This window comes from Xiphias gladius, chromosome 6 (assembly GCF_016859285.1).
Source record: "Xiphias gladius isolate SHS-SW01 ecotype Sanya breed wild chromosome 6, ASM1685928v1, whole genome shotgun sequence".
Taxonomy (NCBI): Eukaryota; Metazoa; Chordata; class Actinopteri; order Istiophoriformes; family Xiphiidae; genus Xiphias; species Xiphias gladius.
Genome location: NC_053405.1, coordinates 12,220,065 through 12,241,833, shown reverse-complemented (window position 1 = coordinate 12,241,833; position 21,769 = coordinate 12,220,065). Strand labels below are relative to the sequence as shown.

Genomic DNA, 21,769 nt, shown 5'->3' with positions numbered 1-21,769 from the left:
TAGCTTTCTCCAGTTCAGAACACAAAAAGCTTTTCGGATATGAGGCAGAACGTTTTCAAAAACCCACAGCAAGTCCATTCTCCTTTGATATTATGATACTACGCATCATAAGAACTGGATGACAGAATTTTTTTTTTACAGAAGTAATAAAGCAACAATAAAACATCCAGAGTCTGATTTTGTTGTCTGTGCTCTCGCGAGCTATCAATTTAGATATTCAAAAACCTAACAGACTTTGGTCCACCCATGGACAATCTCTACTGTCAAAACTTTACAATAATTGTATTTTTTCCCCCAGATGCTTTCCAATCGTTATTTCACTGAATGCAGTTAAGTTATTGCTGTGCAGTGAGCAGTATGACCGTAGGCACAGTTTCAGACAAATTCCTCAAAAACAGATGGTGTGAGACTCAAGTGGGTCTAAAGTATGTGTTTTGTGAATGTTTTCACTTCTCTCCAGTTTACTTGTGCCACTTGCAAACTTTAGTTGGTCAAGTTAAGTTTCCTACAAGTCTTGTGTAGGAATAGTAAAAAGGACAAATACACAGATCATCATTTACTTTGCAACATTTGATTTATTTTGAACAATAGCAAAGCCATCTCACAGAGACTACTTTGAATTACACAGAATGCAAATAAATATATATAGGACCAGAATTAAGGACATTAACAATTGATACAAAAATTATTTACAACACTTTGAATAGTGCAAAACCACACAAATACTGTCCTCATCATTGAAATTCTTGCATTGAGTCCATTTGAGGACAGTGGATGTGTGCTGCCCCCTGGTGGGGGATTATAACAACTGACAGTACTGTATATGGCATGTTGAACAAAAACCTTAGCGAAACCTTATGAATGTGACTCTCCCGAGACAGGATGCAGCAAAGGTAAACCCACCTGCTACACCTCGTCAAGAAGAGCTTCCACAATAAGGGGGATGTCAAATCATTGAGATGTGGTGTGGATATGCATTGTTAGGTCAGATGAAAAGGGTCATAAGAGGGGAAAAGGAAAGCATTCGGAGAGGCTCAATTCAGTTAAATCAATTAGCAAAGTCGAGTGAATCTCAATGAAAAGTGTTCTTCCTCAAAAGGACATTTGAGAAACCGCCGAAGCCAAGATGCAGCCAGAATGTGAACTCCATCATGAGCACTAGACGTTGAAATGGCAAAGGAGATGAGAACCTAAAACCACGTGGCAGGCAGTGCCCACCACCCCTGAGTGAAAAGAATTTTAAAAAAGGTCTTAGCACCGTCAGATACCACAGAACGTCAGCTTTGCCATTTTTTCTCAACCCAAACAGTGTCATGGATTGTGACAGGCACACCACATTTTTTAAAGTGCGCTCGCTCGCTTGAGCTGTTCCTTTCACTCACATCTTTTGTTTTTGTTTTTTCTTACACCATTTCTTCGCCAAAAACATCAAGCTCCACTTAAAAACAGCACACAAAGATAAATTACATTTTGCCATGCATAATAATTTGTTGCATATTGAAATTCTTTTTGGGACCACTTGTTTTGCTGATGAAAACTTGGACTTTGCAGCAAGTGTGGTTGTAAACTCTCCTCTCTGGGCGATGAGAGTTAGAATGCACGCACAGTATCGGTTAAGTGTCGAGTTTGCAGACATGTATTAACATTAGAAACAAATTATCGGTGCTACTTTAAATAACCTGAAAATTGTAGAAATGCCACTTGGCCCTGAAGAGGCCGGTCAAAGAGTTAGGTTTGTACTTTAACACAACATGGTCATTTTTTCCTTGTAGACAGTACATCAACAGACATCTGAACCAGACAGATTTTAAGTCTTCTCTTGAAGACCTAAGCCATAGAAAAGCCATACACAAACACACTGATGCCTCTTAGACAACCTCCTCGTGTCCTTTCGTACTAAATATTTGTGCATTGATGATGCATTCATCCAGTGGAGACTGGAGAAAGAATAACCTCTGAGCACTGATCATTAAACAAGTTTAAATCATGCCAAAGATGAGGAAAGTGATACTGCAATCATTGCTGACTGGAGAAAGAGAGAAAGGATAAGACCATCAGGAGAATATCAAGCCTCCATGGGCTGATCTGAATTAGAGATTTCCACTATCATCATTTCAACCCACCGCTGATTAGGGAAGATAAGAGCCATTCGAAGAGAAGTACCCAAATGTTACTGAATTCAAACAGAGAGACAGATTTATATATACTGCTAATAGATTGAAGGGAAAATAAGAGATAGAAAAATCAATTACAAGTCATCTTTTTGCACTCATGCAATAGACGTGCACTGTGTGCATCTTTGGCTATGCATAGCACTACGTCCCCTGTGTTGAGGTGCAACAATAAGTACTACAGCAGGCTAATGCTGATTGGTATAGCCCTGTTCAGACTGCATGCTCAGGGAGATGAAAATGTATGAAGGACCATGGGTAACTCAAGTTCACAGATGTGGAACAGCTTCTGTCAGGAAAGTACCCATCAACTTGGCTAGTGTTGCACCTTGCTAAGTTAGAGCCGTTTGGCTTTGGTTTGAGTGACAGACACGCTGCAACCGGGCAGCGTGTGTATGCATTTTGGCTCGGCTCTGTGTGACTAACTTGTGGCATGTCCTTTTGTTTACTGCACTAGGAGGAAGTATAGCCCTTCAAGTTAACAAGTTGTCAGTGAAATTGCACAGATCGGCCACTCTTCCTCAAGCACTGGCCATGCTGGCAGCACAGTGAGTACATTTAAGTTCTCCCGCTGGGTTCTGCTGGGAAGAGGCCGAAATAATCCTCCGGTCACGAGTCAACCAATCTCTCCTTCAGTCACTGAGTGTTATGTGTCTTGGCGGTACCTACGAAAAGATCAGAGACAAACAGTTGAGGGTGGCAATACTCAGGCATTTACTTATTTGGCAGCAAGGCTACACCTATTAGAGGAATTGCTTTCCCATTTCCTTGAAAGACATCTTAGCCAATTATGCAACAGAGTAAACACCAGAAGAAAGAATAGATTTAGATATCAGTTAGATAACTATATTCAAACAAACACACCCAACAAAAACACTGCAACAGCAATCTATGAAATTTGCAGCATTCCTATTAAAATTAAACCTCTTAACCTCAATCCAAATTGAAATGTTTCTGATCATGTTGTAACCTGCAGTGTGGAATCAGCAATGACAATCAAGACAAGAGTATTAAAGAAACATCTTGTTTGTCAGGCCCCTCAACATCATGTGTCAGGGCAATTGACTGTACCTATGAAAACAACTACCTGATGAGTGTCAATACATTTTTGAGATGAACAGGAAACATTTGCTTTTTCTATACACTCGGGAAAATAGGGGCACAAATAACGCAGACTTTCCTGAATTTGTCTGTAATGGCGTAGCGTAGTTGTGAGGCAGCACTGCTGTACTGGGTAGATACTGTATGAACTGCCAACTCCAACTTTTTAATTTGTTCTGCGAGCACCCTATTAGGGTTGTTTTATCTAAGGTTATTGACAGATAAAGAAGGCCATGAAGAATAAAAGACGAAGATCAAAAGAGAAAGACTTCTTACCCGCTCTGTAAAGTGAACTCAGGCAGTGCCCCTAGGGATGTCAACTGTTCCTCCAGGGCCACAATACGCAAACCAATATAACCTGAAGACAGCAGCAGCAGGACAACCCTGTAACATACAAATCATATGACAGGTCACATTTATCGCCTTTTTATTAACTGTGACAAAGTTAATGATGGCTATGTGGAGAACCAACAACAGCTAAGTACCCGATTAAGTACTGCATGTCACACTTGTATATCAATAAACTGCACTGCAGATAAACATTTCAGTTTACAGCTGTCAGGTTGGGGGCGTACTCATTGTAAGCAGGCAGAAAAAAGTTCTTTGGCTTAATTTCATTTAAAAAAATACAGTTTTATGGGAATATTGTACATTTCCTAAGTTAAACTTGGCACGCTTGAAATTTCTATTACAGAATGTGACACATAAAGATCACCTCGTTTAAAACTACCAGGACAGGTTTTCAAAAACTCCTAAACCTTTCCTTTAAGGAGTGTGACTTCCGAGAGTGAGAAGCAGATTTAGATTAGCACATCGGAAGATAAGGCACTGGATTAAAGGAAGAACGAAGGGAGTTATGAGGGGAAAGAAAAAAAAATGAACAGACTAAAGGAAGAAGCTACTACTCACAAAATCAAGTAAATGAAGAGTAGAGTGTTGAGGGTACTGGCCTCTCTCTGAACCAGCAGGGACTTGGCCTTTTCTGTCACATTCCAAACCCACGATCCACCTGAACCAGGAACAAGATATGTAAACGTGGCATGAATATCAAGGTTCCAAGTTGCAACATTTTTTCAGATAAGTTCCCATCTATGAGCAAACAGAAAAATGATCCCAACATCATGAAAACCATTATGTTTAAAAAGGAAATGGTTGGTTTCTCTGTGACTATGCAAGGTTACAAATATATGTGTCTTCCAACTAGCTATTTAAAAATTAACTTAATTTATTGCTTAGCATCTGTCAGTCTGGGGATCAAACACATACCAATTTATATCACAGCCCCTAAAGTGCCTAAAATGGTGGTTTATTTGTCTATTTTACCAGCCGCTTCACTGACTGTTTTTCAGGGTTTAGCTGGTAACTAATGTTAACTGGCAACCCCATGTTCGTGCGTGTGTTTTACCTGACGCTGACAGCTCCTCTGAAGACGAGCTATCACTCTGCTGCATGTGCAGGCTCCTGAAAGCAGAGCCATTTCCAGTAGGCACTGCCTCTGCAGAAGAGGAGAAACGGGGAGAAAGAAATAAGTGTTAGCCTGTTATTAGACCTCGGAGTTTGTATGTCTACTGGCTAGAACAGATATGAGAACATCTGTGCATGGCTGCTGTCAGCTGAGGATTAGTTTTACTTTCATCTTACAAAAAATTCCATAATTCCATACGTCATGGGTTATTTAGAAATTGTATTAACATTTCTCTATGCTCATTCTAGGTATATGTAACATTTATTACATTCACTGTTTGCTGCTAAACATGCACGCCTAATGTAAAGGCTTAAGAATTGGTGCACACTTCTCACCTGTGTGTGGTCTATGCAGAGGCTGGTCCTGTAAAGGCTGAAACTCAGAGCAATCGAATTGATCGAAGCTGTCGTCCAGACTTGACTGGCTGGAGTTCTGTCGACAGACAGACAAAGGAATACCATTACAAACAACTTCAAAGACAGGTTGCTCATACGGGGGGGGGGGGGAGAATAAGGTTTTTGGTCCGTTGTTAAAATGCATTGTCTATCACGTGATTCAGGCATATTCAAAATTGTATTTATATGGGCTCAAATATCTATCCAATATATTCAAATATTCCACTATGCACTCCCCCCATAACCAAACAATGTTGTTTTACATTTTTCAAAATGGTGAAAAGGGTCTCTTACCACAAGTTTGCTCTTATCAAAGCTGTTCTCGGCTGAGGAGAAGACAGGGCTACTATTTGTGCTACCATCCTGCAACAGAGAGAATCATTTAGATCGTGTGTATCCAAAATTACATTTTACCAGTCATTTGGCGTGCTTATTATGATGTTAGTTCTGACAAATGGATTTGAAAGTCAGCATGCTCTGAAACTTTGTATATAAGTAAACTATTAATAAATTGCTTAGAGATATGTAAAAAGGGTTTTAATATTAGGGTTTCTGCCATTTGTCATTTGTAAAATTGCATTTTTCCTCTATTTAATTTTCTGAATTGGAGATTTTGTAATGAGAAAATGCAGACAGGGTTGCAATACTTTCACAGTCACAGCTAAGGATTTGAAACAATGTACATTATGCTCTTTCTAATTTAAGACAGTTGTGTCAACACTCACCATAAGCTTACAATCTGACTGTAATATATACCTGTTAGTGTCATGTACAGTCACATACGGTTCTACTACATTTTCACCGATTGCAGAGCTTGTGAATTTTTGAGGACCCTGAGCTACTCACCTCTAGTTGAGAACAGACTGAATGCAGCAGCTGATAACACGATTCTCTGTTCCGCAGCGACACAAACAGGTACTGAACAATGAGGGGGAATAAAAACAGGAATATTAGCCGTCTGTCCTCAGTTGAGCAAGGCCTACATTTGACTTGAACATCTGTACTTAATAGAAAAACAGACTGTGTGGCCTTATCAAGTGTTAATTAATTGCTATGTGAGACTGGAGATGAGAAACCTACCTTGTCTCCTTCTGTGGTGCGGATTGACAAGGCGTTGGGCACCAGCAAAGCTGTGTTCTGCTTCTTCACTAAGTGGATGCAGGAAACTGGAATCACTACCTGCAACAGCACACAAGCACAAACAGAAATGGTCAGATGTAGAAACCAGTTAAATCAAACATTAGGCCAAAAGGACAGATGAGCAAAGGCTGAGCTGCTGTCTACCTTTGTGTCCTTGAGTAAGACTGAAGAATAGAAACAGGCATGGGTGTCTGTGATGTACAACCGACCATGGTAGGGCACTTCCTTCTGCAGGGCACAGATGTATGCTGGAAGAGTAGAGGAACACAAACAATTAGTTTTTTATGGTTGATTCATTCATTAAGCCACTGATTCTCTTTCATTTTCGTTTACCTACCATGTATCAAGTCTTCGCTCTCAGGAATGTCAGGAAACAACTTGTGGAATGTCTTGTTGTGTTTTATGAAACTCTAAAAAAAGGACATTTTAAGAAAATAGATACATTTAAAGCAAGAATCAGGACACTTAAAAAAATGAGCAGACAGTAATGGGCTGTCTTGGCTAAAGAACAGCTTTCAGTAAATGCACTGGTCTAGTTTGAGGCTACACACCCATTCACCAACATTAGAACAGTTAATGTGATGGTCCACTGAAAGTACCACAAAAGTTCTGTACTTCCAACTGACAAGTATAATAACGTATTTCTTCAAATGTTTAAATTAAAGTTAAGATGGACCTACACTTTGTGTGCTTGGGCCTTCCGTCTTCTCAAAGCCTCTGTTGTCAACATCGAATGTCTGCGATCTGTGGAGACAAATGACACAGCTGTAAGTTTAAAAGAAGTCTGTGGTTTCAGCAGGGTTGTCTTAGTGTGAGGTGATAGAGAGACACAACATGATTGCACACTTCAGTGCAGTAGAAGATATGCAGGTTCATCACTTTAGTGTTGCAAAACTCTCTAAGTTGAGTTTTGAGTTGCCAAAGAAAACTATGGTTGACAAAAAATATAGAGCTTCAGTAACAAAAATTGAATCTTAAGACAAGGCCACAGGAAATGGAAATGTTTTGCACAATGTATCAGTCAGTGGTCTGTGGACGGAAAATTAGTTGCCTGAAGTGTGTATTTATGTTGACATCAAAAGAGACCAAAGTAGGGCATCATAGAACGTACATAACTGATCCTTAAAGGGCAATCAAGATGGAATGAAGCTGTAGTCCAAAACAAGCCTGAAATATGATTTTAACCAAAAATGTACATATCCAAGTTTTGGCACAAGAACTCCCATCGTCTCACTGAAATGCAGTGACCTGCTTCTTTCCACAGTAAAAAAAAACAAAAAAACAAAAAAAACTTATTTATTCTGAAAATATATTTGTTCAGCTGGTTGCACTACTATACTTAACCATTTTCAACAGAGTTTGATGGTTTTTTTCCATATGTGAATACACTGATGGCAGATGCTGAGTGTTGGTGACTTCCGCATGGTGCGATATCACATGCATATCTTCTAGTGACCACTGTTTGTGCGTACACAAGCAATTGCCTACACCACAATGTTTTTGGCAGGGCAGAATTTGTTGTGCGTACACAACAATTTATGTGCAAAAGTTCCACATGTGTTCTGTAATTAGGTTCTCTCTGATAGTTTTCCTGCAGTGTGAGCCCAAAACTACTTAAGTGACATCAGAGATTGTCCACAATGCTCGCTCAGTGTTCAAATTTTATATATGCTGATAATAGCTAGGTAATCACACAGACACATAAGCAATAGAACTGAAGCAATAAAAATACATTTTGTCTCACACATTGAATCATGTGAGAAAGCAGTCAGTCTACAACGGCTGCGTGCAGTCATGTGTGTGTGTCACGACTGAACAACAGCTGAGAGCTGGGTCAGGTCTTGTGATGCATGTTCAGAATAGCTGAGAGGCTCCACTACATCAAATGTGCGATTTTATGCATTTTATGGTGATTTAAAAGACTTTCAAAAACTGAAGTATGAAAGTAAGACCATGTCTTGGTCTATCAGTATATAGATTTGTGTTTTACAGAGATGTGGTTCATCATGGTGGTGTAAAATGTTGGCACTTCTGTATGTGTGTGTAAAGTATTATATCTAAGAGTATTTAAGACCTCGAGGGCTTTATTTATTTATTTTTAAATAATTTTACTCATTGAGTCCGCTAGTCCTGCAAACATCTTATGCTATCTGTTGTAATTCCTGCCCTTTCCCCATCGGTCCTACCTGATGGCTACTTGTCTGGTGAGGGTTCTGTGCTGTTGCTGGAGCTCGATCTGGGCTGCCTCCAGGCTCAAGGCTTTCCTGGTCTCCATCTTCTTGATGCTGCCATTGCTTAAGCTGCTCCTGCTCTTCTTCACTTTGGCTGGCAGTCCACCACCACTGCTCTCTACTGGGTAGCTGCTGAACATGAAAAAAAACAAAAAAAACAACAAAGCACGGATTTAGTAACGTGCAAAATATTTTTCTTCATGTACAGTCTCTTTCATTTGCTTAATAAGTGAACATGTGGAATCTTTCTTGGGAGATTTACGGCAAGGAAATAACAAAACATAGCCATGATTACTTTCGGTTTCACCACCATGTGAATATTAGAAGTACAACAAGTCACAACTAGAACACCTGAAAACACAATTAAGCTCTTCACCTCTGTAGAAATATACATTCAAGACATTGTACAAAGTACATGTACAATCCACAGGCATGTCACAGTAAGCCGACAACTCAACCACAGATGATGTGCAGAAGACCTAAACAAGCTAATGATGAGAAAATATTAAAGTAAAACCACAGTTAATTGGGATGGGAAATGAACACCAACCATCATGCAAATGTTCCTGAATTTATTAATGTTACTGAAAAGATGCCTTTAATAATCTCCTGTAGTCATCTAGTACCCAAGAACAGCAGTGAAATGCTCAACAGCACAAATCTCATCGACTTGAGTTGAGATTTGAGTACTTAACAATCATCATTTAAAGGTCTTATTTATTAACTTAACCACTCCATTTCTACAAAAAGTAAAAGGCTTTGTGATGACAGGACTGATGTAGGTTAATGCCCTAAAACTGACAAGCATCTACAAACATGCGATTTCAATCAAGTGTTAATAACACCAAACAAACAAAACCAAAAACTGTCCCGTAAAAAGAAGTTGCAGGATTTACTACAGCCAAGGTGCTCTATAAAGGCTGTGGCCCGTCCTTGAACGATACAGGACAAAATACATGAGACTACACAAGACAAGCGCACGGTTCGAGTGAAGCCACCATCAAATAAAAAACAAAAACTTACAAAAGCCCCCCCCCCCCAAAAGACTTAAAACCTGACAAATCTATTAAAGACAAAACAACAACAAAGACCACCTTACCTGGTAAATTTAAATCGCTTTGATGAACGCAAACTCATATACCTACTGACAGTAGGCATTTCCTTTCCTTAATGGAGAAAAAAAACAAAACTCCAACGTTCTTTTCTGTAAGCTATATAAAACCAAAAAAAAAAAAAAAAAACAACTAAAAAGGTACTACAGCACAAATATTTTACGTTCTAAATCTGTGGTTCAAGAGGAGCTTTTGTGCTAGTTAAGTAAGGGTTCTTCACACAATTTTGGCAGAAAAAAAACTGCTGCTGTGTTGCTATATGAATGTGCTGGCAAAAAGGAAGCCACTTTGTGTTGAGAATGGTGTGACACTCCGTAGCGGGTGACGTCAAACTCAACCACTCCCCAAGAGCCAAACAAGCATGAAAGGGACCAACATGTGTGCAATCTCACATACACACACAGTCAGCGAAGCGCGACCGAGCACAGAGATAAAAGATATAAATAAGGCCCATCTCATAAAATATTCCACTGACAAACATCATCCAATGTCAAATCATGTCTTGTTAGGATTTGTTCTGGTAGAGCAAAGAAGGATCAGAGACTTTTTAAAAACAGCTCTGTGTCTAAGTGAGAAAGTAAAATACTTTTGAGTTGCTCAGACTGGCCCATCTAGCCCAATCTAGGAGTCTACCTTCAGGCAATGAATCTAACCAAGGAAATAGAAGAACATAACGCCCTCTCTCATAACTGAACAATTTCTCAACCCCGTCACCTGAGTAATTGGGGTAAAGGTCAGACAGGAAAAGAACAACATGAAATGCAGCTTCAGCTAGACGTTACCCTGCAATTAGTCTTGAAAGACTTAAATGGTAACAAGTGACAGTTAATGGCATTTCAGTACAAAAAGATATTCAAAAAACATACAAGAGATGTTTTCCTGTTTTTGTAGTGGGATCTATTCACATTCTTAAGTGTCATTAAAGCTTAAGCTTGTTTTTGAATGTCCAGTTATTAACCATGTTACATAAAACCCAATGTGGTAGGTTAATTGGAGCTGTAACTTGTAAATCTCTCTACTCTAGAAATTTGAGCAGGTAAGAAACCCTTATAAAAAAGATGTCCTTTACTATATTTCTGTTGTTTAGACTAAGGCAGCACACTGTGTGAACAATTTCATAATAGGGTGTACTCTGTATTCACAAAAGCACGGTATAGAAAATTAAAATCTCAGGCTAAGGGTTGCAATTTTACCCACAGATTCAGAATTTAATTTCTTAGTAATATCACTTTTAAGTCCCTGCAGTGTATATCAGTACACACAGGGAGTCTGGCAGTCAGCCACCAACTTTTACCATATATACTGTTTATTGCAGAGATTCCTGGAAATATTGTCATCACATTTACAAAGCGGGCTACCTGAAATGGGTGTATAATGGTTAGGTGGAGGCCTTGACCGCTGACCTACTTCCTTATTGGACCACTATGTCATACAGGCTGAGAAAGAGAAAATAAAAATAAAAAAAAAAAATAAAAAAAATGTTGGGCCTAGTTTTGCCACCACGCCTGAAATTTCAAAACAAGAATAGGCATATCAAATTCTTTGCAGCAGCGGATTAAAATGGACATGCACAAGGTGCACGAGGTATATTTATATGGACTTGCTCCAAAGTACAATTTGTCTCGGTGGGAGGGAAACTACAGCACAAAATGCCAACTCACATGATGACATGTTCTGTGAAATAGAGATTACTGAAACCCCATTACAATTTGATCAATTTCTTTATCTACATTTGTTCTAGTATCAACACAGGACACCAGACAAACCACTTTCTCACAGAGGCTCAATGGTCACTAGCTCAGATCTGTGACCACTGCTATGCTAGAACCTTTTCCTCGATTTACAGAGGATCTATTGAGAAAACAGCAAATCAGTCCAAGTTTTTCAGGGAAATGGGCTGTTGATCATTAAAAATAAATGTATTTGTTGCACAGATATGAGACTGGTGTCCACATTCTAGAAGTACAACACGGAAGTTTTACAAACTCAACATTTCCAACATGTCGGTGGAAAAAATATGTAGCCAGCCTTAGTTTTAAAATGAAGAGAAAACATAGCCAAACAATAAGCCTATATTTACTCAATGTTAAATCAAGTCAGCCATATCTTACCTGAGACAGATTGAGGAGAGAGAGAGAGATCAGAACAGAAACTGGATACATTTGCCCCACTTACCTTACCAGATCCTCAGGATGATGACTATCAGCCACAGCACCCTGTTGGTTCAACAAGCTTTTCCCTCTCTCCATGACCAACAAAATCTCCCCCTCTCGTCTTCCAGTCTCTCACAGCTTATAGCCACAACTGGTCGAGGCAGCCAAATGAATGAGTATGGCAGCAAAAGTGCCTTTTGCACTTAGACCCTGAGTATTCACAGCAAAATCGGAAGGGTGTAAAGGTCTGTTTTACTGCAACGTTTTAAAACGCTAAAGATCTCACTGTGAAGACAGAGCGAGAGCCAGACATACACATTAGGAAATGAAATGATAAAGAGCAGAGTGAAAAGAGCAAAGAAATAAAAAAAAATCCCAAAACACCCTTCTAAGCTCTCTCCTTTCTGAGGCAGTCTGACAATGTGTTGTCATGGAAACAGTTAACAGTGGAGAGAAAGAAACATTGTGAGAGAAACATTGCCAGGCTGTTCTCAGTTTAGAAGGCCCAACAACAACATTCAATAGCCTGTTCTCAATAACAACAAGGAGATAGCTTTAAAAGCAGCCAGAGTAATGTGCATGACAATAGTTAACTCAGTCTTTGTAGAGGATGCAAACGGAGCCATCGCAGACAAGGAAATTTGTGTTTGACTAGAGTGTAAGAAATTAGGCTATTCTATACCTATGACACCACCATACAGGAAGCTTAATCACACAGAGTCCAACTGCACTTGTGACATCAGTCCTAATTTAGCCACCATATAACACTCCTTACCTCTCCTGTATAACCACCACCTGTCATGTTTTCAATGTAAACCCCACGGCGTCGAGCTCCAGGATCAACACGTTGGGACGGCTCTGTTATAAATAGGTTTTGCCATAATCAAAAATTAAAAAAAAGATTCGATCCTAGCTACAGCCATTTGGCCTCTCAGAGTCCTTGAGCCTGATAGCCGAACTTCTGCCCATTAAAACGACACATTTCTACTAGGTACCAACAACATAAAATGTCAATGTTGGATTGCAGGCTGTCCATTTATGTCAAAGGTTCAACAGAGCAATGGGCTACTGCTTTATCCTTTAACCCTGCTTCTCCTGCCTGCAGAAAGTGACTTCCTAAATCTCTTTAGATATAGTACAAACATTCCACAACATATAGCTTACACAACAAGAGTCTAATTCCTTAACGTATCAGTTCAACCTGGTGACATTTAATCAGGAAAAGCCTGTCCTAGAGGTTACTTTTTTGGCTTAGCCAGTTAGATATTACTGATTAATGTAAACACAGAATATATTTGCATCATAAACTGCCAAGTGGACAAAAGGGGACACTTATTCGTTGAACTCACACAGTTCAATATACATTGCCTATGTACAGACTGTATGAGCTTTTCCGTGAATAATTCTTGTGTAAAACTTGTGTTTGACACTCTCCATTTTATCTACAGAGAAGACTTGCACAATCCTTGTGAGGAGCTGCAAGGCCACTTCTCATGACAGCTACGTTCATCTTTGATCTGGAAAGTTTAGAGTTCAGTCATACTTCGAATATACTCCACATCACCAAAATGAATTTCACCGCTTGAGTATTAACATGCAAAAATTTTGACTGATAATTTGATGGAATATTTTTGTAGTGCCAAAAGTAAGCTAAATTCTTGCTGTTGTTGTTGGGGTACTACTTTTTTAAATAATAAACAACAACAACTATTAATAATAATAATAATAATAATAATAATAATAATAATAATAAAATTCACCAGAAAGTTAAAACATTAAAACAAAATCTATACTGGGTTCATAAAAGATGACCAAATGTTTAAATTCACTGGAAACTAGCTTTGACTGAGGTGGAGGCTAATTTCTCCAGCACAGGACATTCCAGCCGGCAAAAGAATTCCTGGGGGTAAAGAGTTATGAGGCTTTCATTTGCTGTCCCGAGATGAGACAGATAATCCAAGGAGTCCTTCTACAGAGGTCTGCTGTATGTCAGCTGGTGTGTAGCACTAGCGCCCTGCTTCTGTGTGGAATGCGTATGTCAAAGCTTTCCCACAGCCAACGCAACTGCTGTAACAACATGAGCTCACATGTGAGATGACGAAGTTCTACATCCATTAAATCTTTTTGAGATCAGCTGAGAACCTGCAGAATCAGATAGTGTGACAGCACCATCTTCTGGGGAGCTGTGGATAATTTTTGTCATGTGAACTGCTGATTCCCCATCATCCAATCAAAAACCATTTATTCCAAAGCAAGACAACAGATTGTTAATTGAGCCAAATGGGACACTTAAAACGTTAAAGCTTACTACGTAAATCAGACCACTGACTTCAGAGCCAACCACATCATCTGAGAGTCCTAATGTGTGATAATCTAGTTTTAGGACAGTGTGCCACAACAGATAAAATGAATTTCACTTTTAAGCAGGGTTTACATTTTGGCCTACTTTATGACTATGTTTGATTCGTAACCAGAAACAAAAACAGGCCAAAATGAGAACATTTAAGACAACCCAAAATCTTATTCTGGAATGGATTTAAAGTCATTATGTGTCTGCACATATGTATGTGTGTGTGTGTGAGCTTCAATAGAGCAGTCAGGATGGGCAGGGAAAAGAGCCAGTGGTCATGGCAAAATAACATGCAGACAGCGGTGCCCTGCCAGGGCTCAGTCTGACGGAAAACTCTGTTTGTGTGTATGTGCGCCAAGTGGAACAGAGAGTGTGTCTGTGTGCATGTGTAACAGAATAACCGTGTGTGTGTGTGTGTGTGTGTGTGTGTGTGTGTGTGTGTGTGTGTGTGTGTGTGTGTGTGTGTGTGCGCGTGTGTGCGCGCGCGTGCTTTTGAGTGTTTGAGTGGGATGTCATGTGGCTCTTGTCAGTTTTCCTCTCCCCTCTCTCTCTCTCCTCCTAACTGGGAGAGAGAGAGCTTTTTTCTTTAATGTTACTGTGACCTCAGGCAGGTGAGTGACCAGGGAGCAGGGGATGGTGGCCGTGTGGGTGGGGGAAAAAAATGACAAACTTCAAAAAAAAAAAAGTAAAAATAAATAATTAATAATTTTTTTTTTATTTCTTTATCTCAGCAGAGCAGGTTTCCTAGATAGAGTCCTATGCAAAACTATTACATGCAAAAAAAAACAAAAAAAAAAAAAAATCAAAAATAACAGAGCAGGAGGGAGGGAGGTTGTCTCACATCATATATGTCCAAAGATAACAAAGAAAACAAGACAAAAAGTCAACTTCAAGTGACTGACTACCTGCTTACCACCCTGATGACATATATATAGTTCTGAGTCTATATGTACATTATTTGCTCATGTCAGTTCAGTGAATTGAGCAATTCAGATATTAAAGGTTTTCGAAAAAATTAAATTCAAAAATTTCTCATAGTCCATTCACACTGGATGGCAGAAAGAAAGATGTCTAAAAGTGGTGTAAGAAAGAAAAAGAAAAAAAAAAAGGGAGAAAACTTTTTTGACTTTTTTTTTTGGACTGCACTGTCTTTCCTACAGATACTCCAGCCTCTGATGAGCATCTTACCTTGACGCAGTGTTCCCACTTTCTAAATGGCTACATTTATCTCAAAATCAAGATTACTATTACAAAAAGGTGACCTGCCAACTCTTTTATGATCAGTGAAATTACATTCTTTCAGCAAGGCATCATAACAAACATTATCCTGCTGTTCAAAGCTGAGCAGAACCCTGACGAGCTTTTAACTCACACTGTTAGAAAAACTTTCATAAAAGGCTCATGTGTCTGAAACTGGATTGACCTATGGCAACTACTTAAGGTGGAATTCATCAGGATGCTGTGAGTACCAAAAGGTGAAACAGCCAAGAAGAATATAGATTTTTTTTTTCTCGGCTCTGTGACAAGGGCAGAGGAGTGGTCATTAGCACTAGCCTGACAGAGCCAACAGATAAGTTCAACCGTGACCAGCTGGTTAGTATACAACCCTTCATTTAGCAATAAACAGTCCTGCAGATGTGGTTTTCATCCTCTAACTTGGGCTCTTCCTCTACGCCTGCAGCATATCTCATAATTTAGACCTACATGGTCTACATTGGCCACAGTGGCAAGGAAGCTCTGTCCAGGGAGCATCTTCCTGGAGCCAACAGAATGCTTGCAAAGCTGCCCCACCCAGCCTATTCCAGGCTCCTCCATCTCTGCAAGCTTTGCAGCTATACCAGGTTCTTTCCTACTTAAACAAAGCAATTCAAATTTTTCTGACTGTGTGCCTTGCAAATCTGTATGCAGAGCAAATTACAATGAGCTAGGAGATAGGTGTTCAGCATAAATTCATGTGTTGTACTCAATCGCTACCTTCAACTACTCTTACTCTGCAACACATTTCAATTATTTGTCATTTTCACCTTCTTGAGGGAGTTTTAAATGCATAAAAAGGAGAAAAAGACTGGAAGTCAGACGGGATAAAATTACTTTGGCTGGATGTTGCATTTATATGGTCACAGCCTTAGCTCTCTGAGGCCTGACACAACACTCCTATGTATGCGGTGTACTGTGGAAAGAGATTACCACCCCACATACCATACTACAGACACATCTTAGCTATGCTGATAACCAGCAGGTTATATCTGATTGGCAGGGCTCTCTTGCTCCATCAAATGGCTCTCTATGGGGAGGAAAGTGAAAGGCAACGCTCAGAGGACGGGGAGTACTATAAGTGAGGTACAGGAGGCATTTATGTAACACCATGTACCACCTGTGGTCAACTCACAGGTGCTAAAAATAGACTTTTCTGCGAAAACGTTGACTTACTTGTCCCATGTCTAACAGGTGGTTTTGTGTTTCCCTGGTGGTAGAGGGCATCACAATACGTTTGTGCACGTTTAAAAGAGGGTGCGAGTAAAAGTTTCTGTGCATAAATGCGTATCTGCCAGGCTGGTCTAAGTCAGGATTTCTAGGCAGTAGGCAAAGGCAAGATTTTGAACCAACCAGATCTGGACTAGCTTTCTTTTATGCCACTCTTTCTCGTGTAATGCTGGTTATTCAATCTGCCTGGTAAGGATTAGTCACCTACTAGACACAAACAACACAAAACAAACAACACAAAACTAAGGCTAATGTGGGAAAATCAAGGGTTTTTTTTTGGGAAATGAGCTCAATGATAAAAGAAACAGGATTACAAATGTAACCCCATGCCCTGTGTCTGCATAAATATTTCACAGAAAAGCCCAACATTAAAGAACAGGATATATTGACTCATTCATGAAAATACTTCTCAGATAAAGGTCATGCCTTTCATAACAAGTAATTACCTTTTAACGCTGGAAAAAATTTCCCTGGGTTATACAAGTCTGTCTTTAAACATATCAAATGTGTCAGGTACTTCGGTCACCAATAACTCTATCAACGCTTAAGCTAACGACGTAATGTTAAGTTTATGCTAAATAAAAAACGTATAGATTCTCCACTAATGGATGTGCTAACATACAATAATATTGCAAAGATGCTTCCAACAGCCAGTGTTTACAACAGTCGAGTGTATTTTAACCCAGACGCCAAGAAAGACTTTTTAAATGTGTAATTTCAACTTCGTTGGCCAATGCTAAAGTTAATTTAAATGCCAACGTCTTCATCCCGGCGGATGGCTCGCCTGCTAGCATTATTTACACTCAGGCTGAAAGAAATATTCCCCTCATATGTACATTTTGGTAAAATCAGTCAGGTAAAAAACATATTTTTCCTGGTTTTGTGTTAAATAGTATAATAATATGAAATAATACAATCCAGTCTTATCGGACAGGCTGTTGTCAGCAAAGAAACGCTAACCGTTAGCTTCCACCCTGTTCGTGATGCTCACCGGCAGATAGCGGTCCAGATAGCCACATTCATTTCGCTCACCTCTCTTTCATGAAGTGCTTGATTCTGACAATGGCCTTCTCGTCGATCTTCCTGAGGAAGGTTTTCAACCTCTCCCTCTTGTTTTCGAGCATTCTTCCCTCAGCCAAGCGGCGGTCGGTTCGTGTAGAAACGACGCTCCACGCCAAACTCCACCGTTCTTGTTGTGGCTTCTGCTTTTTTTTTTTTTTTTTTTCTTCCCCACTTCATCTACGGCTGATTAAGATAATGAGCTTAAATCGGACCAAGTCAGATAACCAATCAGCGTCGGCGACGACTTGGGGAAAAAACGGTCATGTCAGACGGCTTCTCCAATCAGAGACGGGTAGTTGGCCCGCACCGGACCGCCCATTCCCTAATGTGGTGGTGGGGCTGTCCCTTTCCTGAGAGCTATGAAACGCAGGGCCCGTGTTGTCATGATGCTTGGGTGGACCTTATAATCAATAATTTACTTCTGATTCTAACGTTTCACGTGTGAAAAAACATGGTGAATACACATTGTGGTTGAACAGCGTGTGCCACATCGCACCATACTTCACGTAACAAAGAAGATAGATGTGCAGTACACCAGGGTGGGGCATTAGCTGGTACTGTTTTACAAATTGCTTTGCATCCACAAACAGAAAGCTGCATTTTACTGTATGAGGCTAAATCTAATAGTAACAGAAAATTGCACACATGTCTATCTACATAAGGTATTATACTATTTTGAATTATCTTTGATAGACTGATACTACACAAAGCATTTTAAAACACAATAAATAACGATATTCTTTTTAAAAAATGCAGTCGGAGAACATATACTGAGTATTTCGGTTTGATGAACGACAAAAGCTGGCAGCAACCATTACGATGAAAAGTGAGATTACTTTTATTTTCATTTACGATAATGAGCAAGGAAACCAGAGAACAATTACTCCTATTCTTATGAAGGGAAGTGGAAAAGGCAAGATGTGACTCAGAAGGCAAGTCAGTTGCTCAGTTGGTGGCTTTTATCCTAATGGCACAGCATGCAACACTTCATTTTAGATCAGCATTGTGCATATAGCTAATGACGGGCAAACTCTCTCACCTCCCCCCTCACTGGAGAAAAAGGCAACAACTGCAGCAACAAATGGCAAAGTCACACACCTCAGACCGAGGCCATAAGGCCAAACTTTAAACTGTCTGCTAAGTTACATCGTAGTCACACTGGATGATTTTTGTGTTACTTGTGACTACCTTATGTGTGTGTGTGTGTGTGTGTGTGTGTGTGTGTGTGTGTGTGTGTGTGTGTGTGTGTGTGTGTGTGCGTGTGTGTGTGTGTGTTTTTTTTTAATGGAATATACTCTAGAGGGGTGATGTATTGAGAAAACCTGCTCCTGTTAAAAAAGCTTGAGCTTTTCTCCATGTGAGTTGACCCCCACCCATCCATAAAAACTTAAAATACACTTTGGGGATTTTTATGCCTGGAATTCATTTGAAGATTTACAAGTTTCTGTATTGATAAAATTTTACAACCTTACAAACTTTTGACCTGAATTCAAAAACGAATGACTATCAAGCTAAAAATCTGCTTTTCTTAGTTCCTCTAATGTTTGTACTCTGAGAATTCATGTTTTTTTGACGGTGATATTTTAAGAATGACATTCTTTAGGAGACTGAAGGATAACTATATTAGTCAATTACAACAATTGCTCAAAGTTTTTTCCTGTTGTAATGTTGGTACGTCACGCCATGACAAGTTGGTGAGTTGCAATTAAAACAGTTCCCTCTGATTTCATACAGCTTTCTCATCAGTAGAGTGTTTTGCCACTCAATAGATAAAGACCTTGAGCACATTTTAAAAAAAGAAAACCGATCACTGGCAGCAGTTCAGAGAAATTGAAAGCATCGAAAGCCTTTTTTTTCTCACCAGGCAGCTCAGGCGGTGCCACGCCACCAGGAACAGAAGACGCAGTGTATTGCCACATGACACAGCAAGCACGCCACCCTCACACAATCTGGCCTACACCAACCAGCCCCCAGTCTTCCCTGCCATCTGCTCTGCCAAAAAACGAAGCAGATAAAGAAGAGGAAATCACACTTCATGAGGAAATATGTGATGTAATAAGAGGGTGTAGATGCTGTGTAGGCAATGACAGGCTTTTCTGTGTTGATTCATCAGTGAGAAAGTTGGATTAATAATTGGGTAAAGTGGGAAACTACCCAAGGACCACGGACCCACAAAAGCCCCAGCTGAAGTGTGTTAGTTAGTTTAAGGGCATTTGATTCATACCAAATTTGTTTAGGAAGATGAACAATGACCAATTTCCTTCCTACCTGACCTTGAGGCCCTGCCTTGTAGAGTGGCCCTGTGTGTCAATGTTAACAGCATTCTTGTCGGAAGTAACTGTTATCTATCTATTCACCAGTACAGCTGTGGAACTATTATTTTTGAATATTGCAACAAACTATGATTCAGACCTTTTTTCGATGATTAAATGGAACCATCCTTTACGACTGGGCCTGTGATCATGTTTTCCTCCTCCTACATTTTTAGATGAAGATTTTGGAGCCTTCAAAAAATAAAAAACAAACAGTACTGTAAAGCTGCAGACAAATACTAGATCAGACAGATCTCATCTTACTTCAACAATATCTTACTACGGTACATAGCTATCTTGACGTGAGAATTTGTGAAGTGTGTGAATTATAATGCAGAGGAGGATTATGTAAAAGAATACAATAAGGATGGTGAAATGACAATGCAAATAGCATTACCGAGGGTTTAAAATGAAGGTACCTTCAAACTATGACTGCTGAATAAAACTATATTTCCGAATCTCAAAAAAACAAATAAGAAAATAGAATAAAAGAAACATGTTTGTTTGCCACAGTAAATGCTATTAGTCCTATGAGACCACACATTTGACTATTGATAACAGTCTGAGTCCTAAATCCTGAATTTCTCACCTTTGACCTTGTAAATGTTTCTAAATGACTTCAGCATTACTGGAAAAAAAAAACTAACAAAGAAAAAAAAACAACACCATCTGTTAAGAGCCATTTAACTGAGAGTCACATAACAAGAGAATATTTAAAATTTAGTTTGATTTTATTTACTGGCTCTCATTACTTTCTTTTGTACTTCTCTATCATATGTAATCACTGTAGAGTCAGGAAGGCTTGAATGGCTGTGGTTGTGATTCAGGCATGTTTCGTTACTGTTTGCATGTAAAGTTGCTGAATTGTTAATATAGAGTTTCAGTTTTAAATGCAATAATCCCTGCAACTTAGACTTTCTGTTATCTACAAAACTTGTGAGCAAAGCCTTTGCCGAAACCTACACTGAATCAGTAGCTGCAAAAAGTATACATTTCGCAGAAATGAGAAGAAGGGTATACCCTTTAAAAAGTGTTGCTGTATGCAACTTTCAAAATTCCTATATTGACGAAAATGCAGAAAATGCTGTTTTTCTCAATTCCAGAGACAACTGAGAGCTAAATCAACTTTTGTTCCTTTATAAGGCAGTGAAGGCAGAATGGAGAGAATGACGCACAGACAGCTGCAGCCATGCAAGTTACAGCACAAGTGTATAGAAATTCTCATGGAGCACGATAAAAAAGGGCATCACATGCTGTACACCTACCATACAATGTTGGACTAAAGTAAAGCAATATGTTATTGAAGCATACACCTTTATTTTTATACCGGCAATGTGATTGCCATTCAAATTAGAAAGATGTCTTTCTTTTAGCATGAATACATACCATACATTCAGTTCAGAAAGAATCTTTGTCTGAGGGGAATTGCAGTGGAGTCACAGTGCTGCTAACATATTCCCAACTGGCATTTTAAATGTGATTTCTAAGGAATTTCACAACTTAAAGAGAGATAGATAGCGTTTTGTGTCCTGACATGAACGGTTCCCTGATCTGAACTAGTAGGGCATCATCTGGGACAGAGTGAGACAAATAAAATAGTTAAGGGCAAGTGATCACCATAGTAGAACAAAATGAGAATATGTCGCTTAAGTCAAGGCTTTTTAGTGTTTGGGTATTTATCCACCATTTAAAAGAAACAGACTGTTAGCAAAACATCTTTTCCTCATTGTCCGTTCTGTTGAAGCAACCATTCGAGCTTTGTGTTGTATTGGGTTGGCTGATGAGTGGAAACC

The 21,769-nt window shown here is 39.4% G+C and overlaps 1 protein-coding gene across 2 annotated transcripts; it reads right to left on the bottom strand.

Moving 5' to 3' along the window:
* Nucleotides 1-555: 555 nt before the first annotated feature.
* si:zfos-943e10.1 (GRAM domain-containing protein 2B) lies at nt 556-17,834 on the bottom strand. Of its 2 annotated transcripts, none has more exons than XM_040129264.1 (13): nt 17,635-17,834; nt 8,459-8,635; nt 6,953-7,016; nt 6,610-6,682; nt 6,417-6,520; nt 6,213-6,311; nt 5,979-6,050; nt 5,427-5,495; nt 5,073-5,169; nt 4,678-4,767; nt 4,182-4,281; nt 3,549-3,656; nt 556-2,836 (listed from the first exon to the last, which is right to left on the bottom strand). In XM_040129264.1, exons 1-13 carry the CDS (start codon nt 17,724-17,726, stop codon nt 2,818-2,820), a joined length of 1,164 nt encoding a protein of 387 aa, XP_039985198.1. In that variant the 5' UTR covers nt 17,727-17,834; the 3' UTR covers nt 556-2,817. The 2 variants fall into 2 exon arrangements, with proteins under 2 accessions (XP_039985198.1, XP_039985199.1); XM_040129265.1 differs by having other exon boundaries at nt 8,459-8,632.
* Nucleotides 17,835-21,769: the final 3,935 nt, after the last annotated feature.

Excerpts from the sequence above, each read along its gene's own strand:
- si:zfos-943e10.1 (XM_040129264.1), bottom strand. The coding sequence starts at position 17,726 with ATGCTCGAAAACAAGAGGGAGAGGTTGAAAACCTTCCTCAGGAAGATC. Across the intron at positions 6,051-6,212 it reads GCACCACAGAAGGAGACAAG|TACCTGTTTGTGTCGCTGCG; the intron begins GTAGGTTTCTCA and ends CTCATTGTTCAG. Across the intron at positions 5,170-5,426 it reads TTGATAAGAGCAAACTTGTG|AACTCCAGCCAGTCAAGTCT; the intron begins GTAAGAGACCCT and ends GTCTGTCGACAG.